Source organism: Diceros bicornis, chromosome 9, assembly GCF_020826845.1.
Source record: "Diceros bicornis minor isolate mBicDic1 chromosome 9, mDicBic1.mat.cur, whole genome shotgun sequence".
Taxonomy (NCBI): Eukaryota; Metazoa; Chordata; class Mammalia; order Perissodactyla; family Rhinocerotidae; genus Diceros; species Diceros bicornis.
The window spans coordinates 35,541,909-35,555,056 of record NC_080748.1 but is presented as its reverse complement, the minus strand read 5'-3'; the positions used below and the strand labels follow the sequence as shown (position 1 = coordinate 35,555,056).

The following is a 13,148-nucleotide window of genomic DNA, read 5'->3' as shown; positions in this document are numbered from 1 at the left end:
TTTGCCAGCTCCCCCACTCTTCCCTTTCCCACCCCCTTAAGCACGTCTTCGTTTATTTCAGTCTTGAGAATGAGTATTATGACGTGGAAGCGATTTGAGTGAAAATATTAGGTAGTTTCGATTTTCCGGCCAAACAAAAGACCCAAATTTGAAAAACGTGCGGCTGGGCTCCCGCGGTCCAGCCCAGAACTGCGAGGCGTGGGGGCGCAGCGGGCGCGGGGGCCGCAGGCGTGGGGTCCGGCTCCCAGCCGCTCGCGGCCGGGCGCTGGGCAGGTGTCTACTCACGGGAACAGCTGAGGACATCCTTTCTCTGCGACTCGCGGCCCACTGCCTTCTCCCTCCTTCCCCTTTCCCCGGGTTCTCTGCTCAGCGGCGGCAGCGCCGCGCGGTCCTGACCTCTCCGGGTTGCGCGCAGAGCAGCGGGGAGGCCGCTGTCCGACTGCCGAGTTCTGAATCTGTTCGCGTCTCGGCCGACCGGGGAAGCGGGGTGAGGAGAGAGGGCGGGACCCCGGTAGCGCAAAAGGTCACCAACAGGTCCCAGGCCGGAGTGGGAGTGTTGCGGGGCTCAGAAAGCAGACAGAAAGTTCTTTGGGCTGCGCATACCCTCCAAGAAATGTTTCCTGGCCGGGAGCAGAGGAGAGCAAGGTACCTAATGAAAGATGGGAGGGAGAAAAAAAGTGGAAGAGAAGGCTGAGAATTGGGCTCCTGTAGGGGGCGTCGCCCTTTGCACGTCCCAGCGCCGCTGCAGTTGCCTAGTCTCATTGCTTTTAGCATTTCCAGGACTGCAAGGTGGAGAAGGCGCGAAAGCGAACCAAGAGGCACGACCGCTCTGAGACAGCCCCCAAGTACCCACCGCCCCACCCCCTCGATCTCATAAGAGCCTTTATTTATCGATCGCTGAGGCTGCATTTCTTGCTCTCTGGCAACTCTGAGCACCTCTTTCATCCTCACCCACCCCCACTGCCCACTCAGTCCCCTGGTCTCCCTACTCTGAGGGGGACTCTTGCATCTCTTCTGAGAAGACTTCAGAACACATCCCCTTGGGTTTGAGCGAAAGGAAAACACAGATAGTATACTGACAGCAAGACTAAAATCAGGATTCAGAATAACGTTTACTGAATGCAGTCTGCTTATCAAATCCGTCGCCTTCAAAAAAAAAAAATCTTGCAGTGGGTGACTTTTGTTGTTACCTGTCCTTCTTCGTGTATATTTGCATAGCCTGTTCAATAAAGCTCTTCAATAAGAGTCAGTAAGAATTCCTCTTGTTCCTACTTGGAGCCCCATCTCCCTGGTCTTCAGGGGTGCTGGAGGGGGGATACCTGTGGGGGCAGCGCAGTGCCTGGCCAGCCCTGGGACCCTCCCAGCCCAGAGCTTGGCAATGCCAAAGCTCCACACTTTTATAGGCAGATGGTTAAGTTCCCCCAGGTTCGTGCCAGGTTTCAACGTCATGCTGTGATTTTGTTCTTCTGGAACGGGATGAGTGTTGCTTCCCAGAGCGGCCCTATTAGAACAAAAAGAAAATCCTCTAAATAGGCGGAACAGGGCATCAGGAGGGAAAATTCTCTAAATGCACTTTAATACGAGCCGGGTATTATGTGGAATTCAGCGCCCATCACCGTTTAGCCGGAGAGTTATGGCAGTGATTGGGGATGAATAGAGGAACATAATGGATACATGTGGCGTTTGCTCATTATATTCAAGTTAGCCCAACTCCTCTGTGGAAACTGTTCAACTTTCTCTCCCCTTAGCTTGTCACAGTGAAATAATACAGACATTGGGGCCTCCAATGGGATCGCCTGCCACACCATTCTATTTCCACTGCTAACGAGGGGTTCATAAGCCTTTGATACAGTCTGATCTTTGAAACCTTTCCAAATCTCCTCAAGCTTATGCTAAATCCTATTTGGAACTTTTTTTTTCCTTGCCTGCTAGCGCCCAGGGCTTAAGAAAGCCATTTGGGCAGTGACATGCATACTAACACATCGCAGGGCTCTTTTCTGAAAGGGAAGTGGCAGCTCTGATCACTGGAGCTCACACGAGCAAAACACAATTGCGTACACAAATTTGAATAAAATCAATTTTCCGTTATCCTTCAGGCTCCTTAATCGAGAGGCTATTCCGGGCGCCGTGGGAAGCTGGGAGAGAAGGCGAGCAGAGCCTCACCCAGCGGAGCAAGTCTGTGCAGAGGGGGATGCGAGGGTTTGAAAGCCTCGGAGGTGCAAAACGCAGAGAGTGGGTGGGAGGTCCCAGCCGATGGGGTGAAACCCCAGCGTGTTAGCTCTTAGTTCAAGCAACCGGTATGGAAGGGGCACAATTAACAAAGCCAGGCGCTCCTCTACTCCCGGCGACCTGTGCCAACTCCTTTACATGCAGGGCGCTGACAGGAAAGGAAAGAAAGCAAAAGGAGTTAAAGAAACAAAGGACAGATTCCCTAATTTTCCTTTCTTGTTTTCCTCTCTAAGCCTTTCCACATTAAAGGGATTGTCGGAGGCTGGTGTAGGAGCAGCGCGAGGGCGAGGCTGCCATTGGCTGCCCGGCTCGGGTGATTTGCATATCGGCGGCTATAAAAGCGGAGGCGGCGCGAGGCGGCGCAGCTCCAGCAAGGAGAAAGGAGGGAGAGTTGTCGATTCAGGGTGGGTCCGCGCGTCCTCACAGCCCGCCGGAGCCACCGAGCTGCAGCCCCCAGACTCCTCCCTCACACGGCTCGCAAAGATCGTGCTCCGAGGAGCTTGGGACTCTCGCCCGGACCAGCAAACCAGAGAGGAATCTTCCTCAGCCTTTTGGAATAGCACTTGGGGCTGGCGGCATGAGTCCAACGAGGCGCGGGGGCAGCCCCTGCCTTTTTCCCTTGCAGCTCTTCAGCCTCTGCTGGGTGCTTTCAGTGGCCCAGAGCAAGACAGTGCGATACAGCACCTTTGAGGAGGACGCCCCTGGCACGGTCATCGGGACCCTGGCTGAGGACCTGCATATGAAAGTGTCCGGAGACACAAGCTTCCGCCTAATGAAGCAGTTCAACAGCTCGCTGCTCAGGGTGCGCGAGGGCGACGGGCAGCTGACCGTCGGGGACGCGGGCCTGGACCGTGAGCGGCTGTGTGGCCAGGCCCCTCAGTGCGTTCTGGCCTTCGACGTGGTCAGCTTCTCGCAGGAGCAGTTCCGGCTCGTGCACGTGGAGGTGGAGGTGAGGGACGTCAACGACCACGCGCCGCGCTTCCCCCGGGCCCAGATCCCCGTGGAGGTGTCCGAGGGCGCAGCGGTGGGCACGCGCATCCCCCTGGAGGTGCCGGTGGACGAGGACGTGGGCGCCAACGGGCTGCAGAGCGTGCGCCTGGCGGAGCCGCACAGCCCCTTCCGCGTGGAGCTGCAGACGCGCGCGGACGGCGCCCAGTGCGCCGACCTGGTGCTGCTGCAGGAGCTGGACCGCGAGAGCCAGGCCACCTACAGCCTGGAGCTGGTGGCCCAGGACGGCGGCCGCCCGCCGCGCTCTGCCACGGCCGCTCTCAGCGTGCGCGTGCTGGACGCCAACGACCACAGCCCGGCCTTCCCGCAGGGCGCGGTGGCCGAAGTGGAGCTGGCGGAGGACGCGCCCGTCGGCTCGCTGCTGCTCGACCTGGACGCAGCCGACCCCGACGAGGGCCCCAACGGGGACGTGGTGTTCGCCTTCGGAGCCCGCACCCCGCCCGAGGCGCGCCGCCTCTTCCGCCTCGACCCGCGCTCCGGCCGCCTTACCCTGGCCGGACCGGTGGACTACGAGCGCCAGGACACCTACGAGCTGGACGTGCGGGCGCAGGACCGCGGCCCCGGGCCTCGCGCCGCCACCTGCAAGGTCATCGTGCGCATCCGCGACGTCAATGACAACGCGCCGGACATCTCCATCACCCCGCTGGCCGCCCCGGGTGCGCCTGCCGCCTCACCTTTCGCCGCCGCCGCCGCTGCCGCTGCTCTCGGAGGGGCGGACGCGGCCTCGTCTACCGGGCCCGGGACGCCAGAGGCCAGCGCCATCTCCCTGGTGCCAGAGGGGGCGGCGCGCGAGAGCCTGGTGGCGCTGGTCAGCACCTCGGACAGGGACTCGGGCGCCAATGGGCAGGTGCGCTGCGCCCTCTACGGGCACGAGCACTTCCGGCTGCAGCCGGCCTACGCGGGCAGCTACCTAGTGGTGACCGCAGCGTCCCTGGACCGCGAGCGCATCGCCGAGTACAATCTGACACTGGTCGCGGAGGACCGCGGCGCGCCCCCGCTGCGCACAGTGCGCCCCTACACGGTACGCGTGAGCGACGAGAACGACAACGCGCCGCTCTTCACGCGGCCGGTCTATGAAGTGTCTGTGCGTGAGAACAACCCCCCCGGCGCCTATTTGGCCACAGTGGCCGCCCGGGACCCGGACCTGGGCCGCAACGGCCAGGTCACCTACCATCTGGTGGAGGCCGAGGTGGGCCGCGCCGGGGGCGCCGTGTCCACCTACGTCTCGGTGGACCCGGCTACTGGGGCCATCTACGCGCTGCGCAGCTTCGACTATGAGACACTGCACCAGCTCGACGTGCGCATTCAGGCAAGCGACGGCGGCTCCCCTCAGCTCTCCGGCAGCGCCCTGGTGCAAGTGCGGGTGCTGGACCAGAACGACCACGCGCCAGTCCTGGTGCACCCAGCGCCAGCCAACGGCTCCCTGGAAATGGCGGTCCCCGGGCGCACGGCAAGGGACACGGCCGTGGCGCGCGTGCAGGCCCGGGACGCGGACGAGGGTGCCAACGGAGAGCTGGCATTCGACCTGCTGCAGCAGGAGCCGCGAGAAGCCTTCGCCATCGGCCGCCGCACGGGGGAGATCGTGCTCACCGGCGACCTCTCGCAGGAGCCGCCGGGCCGCGTGTTCCGGGCGCTGCTGGTCGTATCCGACGGCGGCCGCCCCCCGCTCTCCACCACCGCCACCGTCAGCTTCGTGGTGACAGCAGGCGGCGGGCACGGGTCCGTGGCGCCCGCCAGTGCGGGGAGCCCAGAGCGCTCTCGCCCGTCTGGCTCACGGCTGGCGGCGTCGGGTCCGGTGCTACAATGGGACACGCCGCTGATCGTCATTATCGTGCTGGCCGGGAGCTGCACGCTGCTGCTTGCCGCCATCATCGCCATCGCCACCACCTGCAACCGCCGCAAGAAGGAGGTGCGCAAAGGGGGGGCCTGCCGGGAAGAGCGGCCCGGGGCGGCGGGCGGCGGAGCCTCGGCTCCCGGCTCCCCGGAGGAGGCCGCCCGGGGAGCCGGGCCCAGGCCCAACATGTTCGACGTGCTCACCTTCCCTGGCAGCGGCAAAGCGCCCTTTGGCAGCCCCGCGGCCGACGCGCCCCCGCCCGCTGTCGCCGCGGCCGAAGTCCCGGGCTCGGAGGGCGGCAGCGCCACCGGGGAAAGCTCCTGTCACTTCGAGGGGCAGCAGCGGCTCCGCGGCGCGCACGCCGAGGTGAGGCCTTCCTTCGGCTGGGCGCCCCCCTCCGTGCTCCGCGGACAGGCTGGGGGAAGAGACTGGAAGGGTCTGGGTGCGTGTGCGCGGGAGAGGCCTAACCTGTCGCACTTATGTTTTTGTTTCTTGTCCGTCCCTCACCCCGCTTCCCCCATTCCCTGCTGCAGCCCTACGGTGCCTCCCCCGGCTTTGGAAAGGAGCCGGCGCCCCCTGTGGCGGTCTGGAAAGGACACTCTTTCAACACCATCTCCGGCCGAGAAGCGGAGAAGTTCAGCGGCAAAGACAGCGGCAAAGGGGACAGTGATTTCAACGACAGCGATTCCGACATTAGCGGGGACGCTCTGAAAAAGGATCTCATCAACCACATGCAGAGTGGTGAGGACCCTTTCTTTCCTGCCCAGTTCGACATTCCTCCTCTCCCTGCTCTTCTGCCTCTGCTTCCCTCCTCTCCATCTCCGTTCCCAGCCCCCTTCCATCTTCCGCACTGTTTTCGGTCCTCGAGTTCCGGATCTGGCCTACCTGATACAGTGAATTTCAAAATGCCCAGTCGAGGCTGCCCCACCATTTGAATAAAGCACACTCCCACTCTGTTAGGCAGAAGCAGGGGTGACGCTATCTGAGGAGGGGAAATCTGCTTATCAAATTTGTTTTTGCTTCCAGCAAAAGAAGCTGAGCCAACTTGGTATTAACGTGGCTTTACAGGAAACAAGTTTCCTTTCAAATCTTGAATCACTGCCATTCATCTTCATACACGCTTTTCTTTTCAGCCCCCCTGACCCTGTCTGACATTCTGAAGTTGCAGGCGGAGGTGTGTGGAACCTCGGTGATAATTATCATGCTCTCTCCCTTTCTCTTTAATGTCAGGACTGTGGGCGTGCACCGCTGAGTGTAAGATCCTGGGCCACTCTGACCGCTGCTGGAGCCCGTCCTGCGGAGGACCCAACATGCATCCCTCGCCTCACCCACCAGCCCAGATGTCAACCTTCTGTAAGAGCACGTCCCTGCCTCGGGATCCTCTGCGCAGGGACAATTACTACCAGGCCCAGCTACCCAAGACAGTGGGACTGCAGAGCGTCTATGAGAAAGTGCTACACAGAGACTATGACAGGACAGTCACTCTGCTCTCCCCACCCCGTCCAGGGAGGCTCCCAGAGTTGCAGGAGATCGGGGTACCCCTCTATCAGTCGCCCCCTGGCAGGTACCTGTCCCCAAAGAAGGAAACCAATGAAAATGTGTAATTCCATGCTGCATGTCACCACACATGTACAGGTCACTCCGAGAAGCCCCTAAGTTATTGACCGGTTTCAGTGTTGTATATATAAATATGCAAGATGTGCCTTAAAATGAAGTTGTTGGAAGCTATTTCCAATCACATTGGTACTGTTTGGTATTTGCAAACAAAAATGTAGTTGATGTAATTTTTATGAAATGTGTGCAGTATTTAATTTTTCTTATCACGCTGTTGACTTTAATTTCACTTGCAGCTTGCCATTTTCTTAGTGTTTTTAACCTGTACATTGTGTAATGTAATGTTTGTATATAATGAAATTTTGTTATATTTTTATATAATAAAAGCTAAAGTGGAAGTTGTTGCCAAAGGAACTGTCTGTAAGACAAAAAACAAAACACATTGGAATTACTTAATGGGAATTTATCTTTCACCTGAAACAACCTAGTGTTTGAGAAGTTTTGCTTTGCCAAGTATAACTTATGTATCTTGAGACTGTGGTAGATTTCAAGTTCAATGTTATTTAATTACATTTGGTTTTCTGTAAACCATGTCACTTATAAGCACAGTAATAAAGGATTTGTCATGTGTTTGAAGAATCTGCTAATTGCTTTTCATGAAGTTGCCTACAGTCACACATTCACAAATAATTTGAGTAGCAGAATTAAACTTTGTTTCAACTGCTAATTATTTGGGCATTATAATGTTCATGGCAATATTAAACCTGTGGGATTTCAAGTATTGGAAACTGTCATCCAAGTATTAAAAATAGTTGTTGATTTTATAAAACATGCGTCTCCATATACATCAGGCACTCTGTAAAATTCCTGCCCTCGTTTATTCACTCGACAAATATCTGTGGAGCATCTACCAAAAGGTATAGGAACGCTGTTTGGTCTGTTCATTCACTAATTAAACAAACATCTGTAGAGTTTTTACTAACTCCAGTAACTCCTGACAGCGTTCTCAAGCTGGAGTTCGAGTTAAGAAGACATAGTCCCAAGGAGTTCTTAGCATATTAGGGATGTTAACATCAAAAAGAAGCTCTTGCCATATTAGGGATTTTAATATCAAAAGGACACTCAAATTTATGGGCGAAATGACATGATGCTTGGGATTTGCTTTAGATATTCTAGAAGAAAACACGGAGCTACACAAAACAAGATTGATAAAATATTGATCATTGTCAATGCTAGCATGGGTACTTATGTGTGGGGGGGATAATTATACCAATTTGTGTGTCTGTGCTTGAAAATGTGTGTAATGGGAGGTTTTTTAAAAGACCTATGCTTATGTCTTATGCTCTATGCATTCATTTCATTTGAAATTAAAATGATAATAATGAGAACTAACATTTACGGAACAAGCTTTTATATGAGCAAAGCTTCTTACAAAGCACTCTGCATGAATTATCTCTTTTAATCCTCAAACTACCCCCATGAGATGGGAATTCTTGTTATCTCTATTTTACAGATAAAGAAACTTGGGCACAGCAAGGTGAGGTAAAATGCCCAAAGTCACACAGCTAATAAGTGGCCAGGATGAGATTCAAACCCAGATTATTCAAGGCAAGAAAATAAAATAAAGCAATGAAAGTTTTTTTTTTTAACTTGAAAGAAACAAAGTTAGGTGGAAAAATCCCAATGCATTGCCTTTACTGCCTGATTATTGTTTAGCCCTTTATATTTGTGAAGTGCCTGTGTTCCTTTATTACTAATTATAGAGTGTGAGGCGCTGTAATGAATAGAGGAGCCCTCCAAGCGGCCTGTTGAAGTCATAATTGAAACCAGTGGTGGCTCCACGCTGAACAGCAGGGTAGGCACACACAAGTGCTTCACCACCCACAGCCTGTGCAAAGTGCACCGGTTTCTGCAAGCAACTGAGCTGAACACGTGCCTGACAAGCTCAGACTGCCCAGGCCTCAGGTTCTGGAAGAAATCATGGGATGTGGCTGGGTTACCAGACAGCTGCAGAACCATGATGACCAGGCCCCAAGAGAGAAACCTTCAGGTAGACCTCCATTCTAACATCTAAAGCTTTATTCTTGAGCCAGTCCCATCAAATGCAGGGCAGCAGGAGGAATAACTCCACGCTGCAGTCCAAAAGCTTCCAATCTCTGAATGTGTTTGCCTGCTTTTGTCCTTCAAAAGTAAAATAATGTCATTGTCATTATTTTATTTTTGTCCTTTGAAAATTATTTCATTACTCCAAAAATTCAGTTCTCAAAACCTCTATGACTTCACTCTCATAGTTTTCCCTTAGAGAAAAGACCGTTAACATACCTTATTTTTGCTTGAAATTTTTAAAAAACCCAACACATAATCCAGTCCTTAAAATTGTTTGTTTAGGGGCCAGCCCGGTGGCTTAGTGCTTAAGTTCCCATGCTCCACTTTGGGGGTCAAGGGTTTGTGGGTTTGGATCCTGGGCATGGACATACATACCACTTACCAAGCCATGCTGTGGCAGGTGCCCCACACGTAAAGTAGAGGAAGATGGGCATGGATGTTAGCCCAGGGCCAATCTTCCTCAGCAAAAAAAAGGAGGATTGTCAACAGACATTAGCTCACGGCTAATCTTCCTCACCAAAAAAAAAAAAAAGTTTGTTTAAACAGAGGAAGGGAGGAGGCTCTTCTAAGGGCCAGCAAAAGGAACTCTCAGAGAAACAGGAGCAAATGAAAGAGGCTTTCCATTTTTCTCAAAAAATGTTTATTCTCAAGCACATTTTTAAGTAAATATATTGCTTTATTAAATTAAATGAGATGAGATATATATGCAGAATTCTTAGCACAAGGCCTGCCTCTAGTAAGTACCCACTACATTCTCTCCTACTTCCTCTTGCCTTGCCTTCCTTTGGAGCCAGTCTCTACCCGTAACTATCAGGGCAGCCCCACCCACTAAGGAAGATGAAACAGACACAGGATGCCCAGCCTTGTTCTGACACTGGTTTGCTCTCTTTCAGTTTCACTCTGTAGACCAGAGCCTCACATGTAGTCAACCCTCTGCAGACAAGTACAACTGACATGAACAACACAGGCAAACTCACAGCCTGAAAGATTTGTGATAGCACCACAAATACCTCTCTGGAGGTGGAGGCCAACAATCTTGGGCACCTTGGCAGTGAGCTCTGGACACGGGAAGGCTCTTGGGGAAGTGGGAGGTCACCTTGAAAGACAAAGCTAAAGCCAGACTTTACCTATTGCACATTTTTATGTCTGGCCCCATTGACTTGGATGTCCTATGCTTCCTATAATAAAATATCCATCAAAGAAACCACTTCAGAAAATTAAAATGTAAGTGGTTTCAACGTCTATTGAAAAATGCATTCTGAAATAGAGCGAAAACAGGATGCGTGTCTCCAAACACTAATATATATGCACACGGAGAGAAAATATATATATAATCAGGATGAGTTCTATGCCATAATTAGCTAAATATCTGGCTTATCTCACTTGGCAAATATTAGCTTTTATCATCTAAAAATTCCAATTTAGAAAACAGCCACATTCACTTTAGTACTGAATTCAGTAACAACAGGATAATTGGAATGCTGTAAGTTTTGAAAGCAAACTGAAGCAAAGTAATACAATACTCGACGGGGCACTGTGATTTGCAACAACTCAGAAGGGCTTTGAAAATGCTGTCTAGTTTTCAACAGCTATGCAAAAACTCAAGAGAGTATTTATTATTCCCTTTCTTCAGAGGGAAACAATCTGCAGTGGAATTCACCAACAGGTTCAAAGTCACCTAATAAGGGAACAGCAGGTAGAAAGAGACACCAGGCTGTTTTAAAACCCATCACTTAAACCACCAGATTAAATGTGCTTTTTTAGCAGGGGGGAGCAAAATCTTCACTAGTTATCAGAATACAGAATTTTCTCCCACAAAACTTGTTAAAGAAATTTCAGCATGTCAAAGTGAAGCCTGCATACTTTAATGTGGAATTAGGGAAATTCCATTGCCAACCCAGTATGACATTTGGCTATATCAGAGAGACCTTGGACTCAACAAATCCAAATGAAAATCGTCCTCCCTTCCCTGCTACCATTACCTCCAAAACTACCCCTCTGGCAATTATTTTAAACTCAATGAATGGGACTGCAGTTTTTAGACCAAACCCAAAATACAAAAGTCATTTTAAGACTTCACCATATTTCTTACTTCCACTCATCAAAGTCTGTTGATTCTACCTTCTAAATATTGTTTAACTATCCCTTCACTCCACTGTAGCAGATATGAAGCTCTGCCCACGTCCTCACTGCTGACCTCTGAGCTCATCTCAGCTGCCATGGACACTTCCAGTTGCACAATGACAGTCACCATCTCAAGCACTTGTTTCTGCTGCTTGAGACTTGCTGAGGACTTGGGGCTCCACCAGTGTTGGGGCCACAGAAGCTTGATCAGCCTGTGCACAGAGCAGTCTAGAAGTACCAGGGATTTAAGACCTGCAGAAGCAACTCTCAGCCAATTAGGGACAGGCGTTGGTGGATAAACACCCCAGCTTTCCCATCCCTTAGAGGGAAAATTTTGAGCTGTGTTCTACACGATTCCTCGGAGGGTCCCAGGTGAATTTGAGCCTCAGTCACCCACAGCAGCAACCCACTGGCTAATACCCTCTTCGCTGGCTTTCCTCCATCCCTGTCTCACTTTCCTCCCCCAGTCACTTGTACTTCTTGAGATCACCTCTCAAATAAACTTCCTGCACCCAAGTCCTTGTTTCAGTGCCTGCTTTTAGGGGGGACTGTCCAAATCAAGATAGTTGCATAAGGACAAGAACAAGGATACCATGTTTTAGTCATTACTGCCTTCCAGGCACTGCACCAAGCACCTTACAGTTAATCCTCACAACCTAATGAGGTAAGGACTCATTAAACCATCTTACGTATGGGGAAAGCGAGACTTGGAGAGGTAAGGTAGCTTGTCATAGGTCACACAGCTAATACTCGGAGGAGCTGGGATTACATTCAAGATCTGTCTGAAACAGAAGAAGGCACACTGACTTATTCAAACTCTCATTGCTTCTTTCCAGTACTAATTTCCTGTCCGCTCTCCCAGGATTTTCTACCTGTCCCCCTCTTCAGCACCCTCCACACTGCTGCCATAAAGCCCTTTTCTAAAAGCTGATCTTGTCACACATAGAGACAGAGATTGGATTGGTGGTTACCAGAGGGGAAGGGGGGAGGGAGGAGGGCAAAAGGGATAATTCGGCACATGTATGTGGTGATGGGTTGTAATTAGTATTTGGGTGGTGAACATGATGTAATCTATGCAGAAATAGAAGTATAATGATGTACACCTGAAATTTATACAATGTTATAAACCAATGTTACTGCAATAAACAAAAAATTTTTTAAAAAAAGCTGATCTTGTCACTTGTCTGATTAATGTCCTCATGACTTCCCATTGCTGTTAAGATAAAGTCCACAGTGCTGTCCGTGGCATCCCAGACCCTTCACACTCTGCCCTGCCTCCCTCCCAAGACTGGATTCTGCTGCTGCCCTTCCTCCACCCCACGCTCACGCACACCTGGCGCTTCAGCCAGAAGCATCTACTTGGGTTTCACCTCTCCATCGTGGTCCTTCTGCCTGGAATAACATTCTATTTCCTCTCCCTCTTTCCCCACCCCACCCTTTCTTTTCTCTGGCCCTTTCTTCTTATCCTTCAAAACTGTTCAAGAATCACTTCACCCTCTCTCCCAGCCACCAGCCTGACAGGGCAGGATGCCTGTCCCTGTGTGCTTCCTTGGCACTTACCAAACTGAGGGTAATTGTTGCTGCACTTATCCATCTCCCCCACTGGCCCATGAAATCAAGGACTGTCTACGCCTTTCATCTCTCTATCTCCAGCACCTGGCACTCTGGCTGGTACATAATAAAGATTCAATAAAAGCACTTGCTGAATGGAATGATACACTGAGCCAAGCACAAAAGGTCATGGTTACACAGCATAGCTGAGAGAATTTGTATCTACAAGTCAACTACCTTCCCACAGGAGGTCTGTGCTCAACATGCCTCTGAACCAGACACGACCAATAGAGTCAGCATCTCATCCACCCCAGCTAGTCTAATGACTCCAGGAGTACTTGGAGGATGCAGAGGTAGCAACACCCTGACCATGTACAAGTCTCCTTACCTTCTGAAGGTCAAGCCCTCCCCATCTTCTAGTCTCAATGCAGCAGAATCTCTTTAGACTCAACTCAAGAGAGTCTCAGAAGTGTATGGGCACCATATATCTAGAGATTTGATGTGGTCTGATCCATTTTGGTACCTGAAGCCACATGGCCCAAATAATCCAGATAATTGTCAAATCTCCACTGTGTTCTGGGCAAACACAGCAAACTATAAAGTTGATGAAAGCATGAAATCATTTTCAATGCTAAATGTTGGATATTAGTCTCTTATTTTATTGAGACTGTCTAGTTTGCCAAGTTTTCTTCCTATTATTTCTTGGAAAGTAGCTGTTGAGGGGTGAGGATTTGCTTCTAGT

General features: G+C 51.6%; 1 protein-coding gene across 2 annotated transcripts; it reads left to right on the top strand.

Moving 5' to 3' along the window:
- Positions 1–2,666: 2,666 nt before the first annotated feature.
- On the top strand, positions 2,667–6,768 carry PCDH8 (protocadherin 8). 2 transcript variants are annotated; one of them, XM_058547697.1, is made up of 3 exons: positions 2,667–5,146; positions 5,605–5,812; positions 6,302–6,768. In XM_058547697.1, exons 1-3 carry the CDS (start codon positions 2,807–2,809, stop codon positions 6,673–6,675), a joined length of 2,922 nt encoding a protein of 973 aa, XP_058403680.1. In that variant the 5' UTR covers positions 2,667–2,806; the 3' UTR covers positions 6,676–6,768. The 2 variants fall into 2 exon arrangements, with proteins under 2 accessions (XP_058403680.1, XP_058403679.1); XM_058547696.1 differs by having other exon boundaries at positions 2,667–5,437.
- Positions 6,769–13,148: the final 6,380 nt, after the last annotated feature.

Coding starts and splice junctions, on each gene's coding strand:
- PCDH8 (XM_058547696.1), top strand. CDS start 2,807: ATGAGTCCAACGAGGCGCGGGGGCAGCCCCTGCCTTTTTCCCTTGCAG. Junction 5,438..5,604: donor TCCGCGGCGCGCACGCCGAG/GTGAGGCCTTCC, acceptor TCCCTGCTGCAG/CCCTACGGTGCCTCCCCCGG. Junction 5,813..6,301: donor CATCAACCACATGCAGAGTG/GTGAGGACCCTT, acceptor CTTTAATGTCAG/GACTGTGGGCGTGCACCGCT.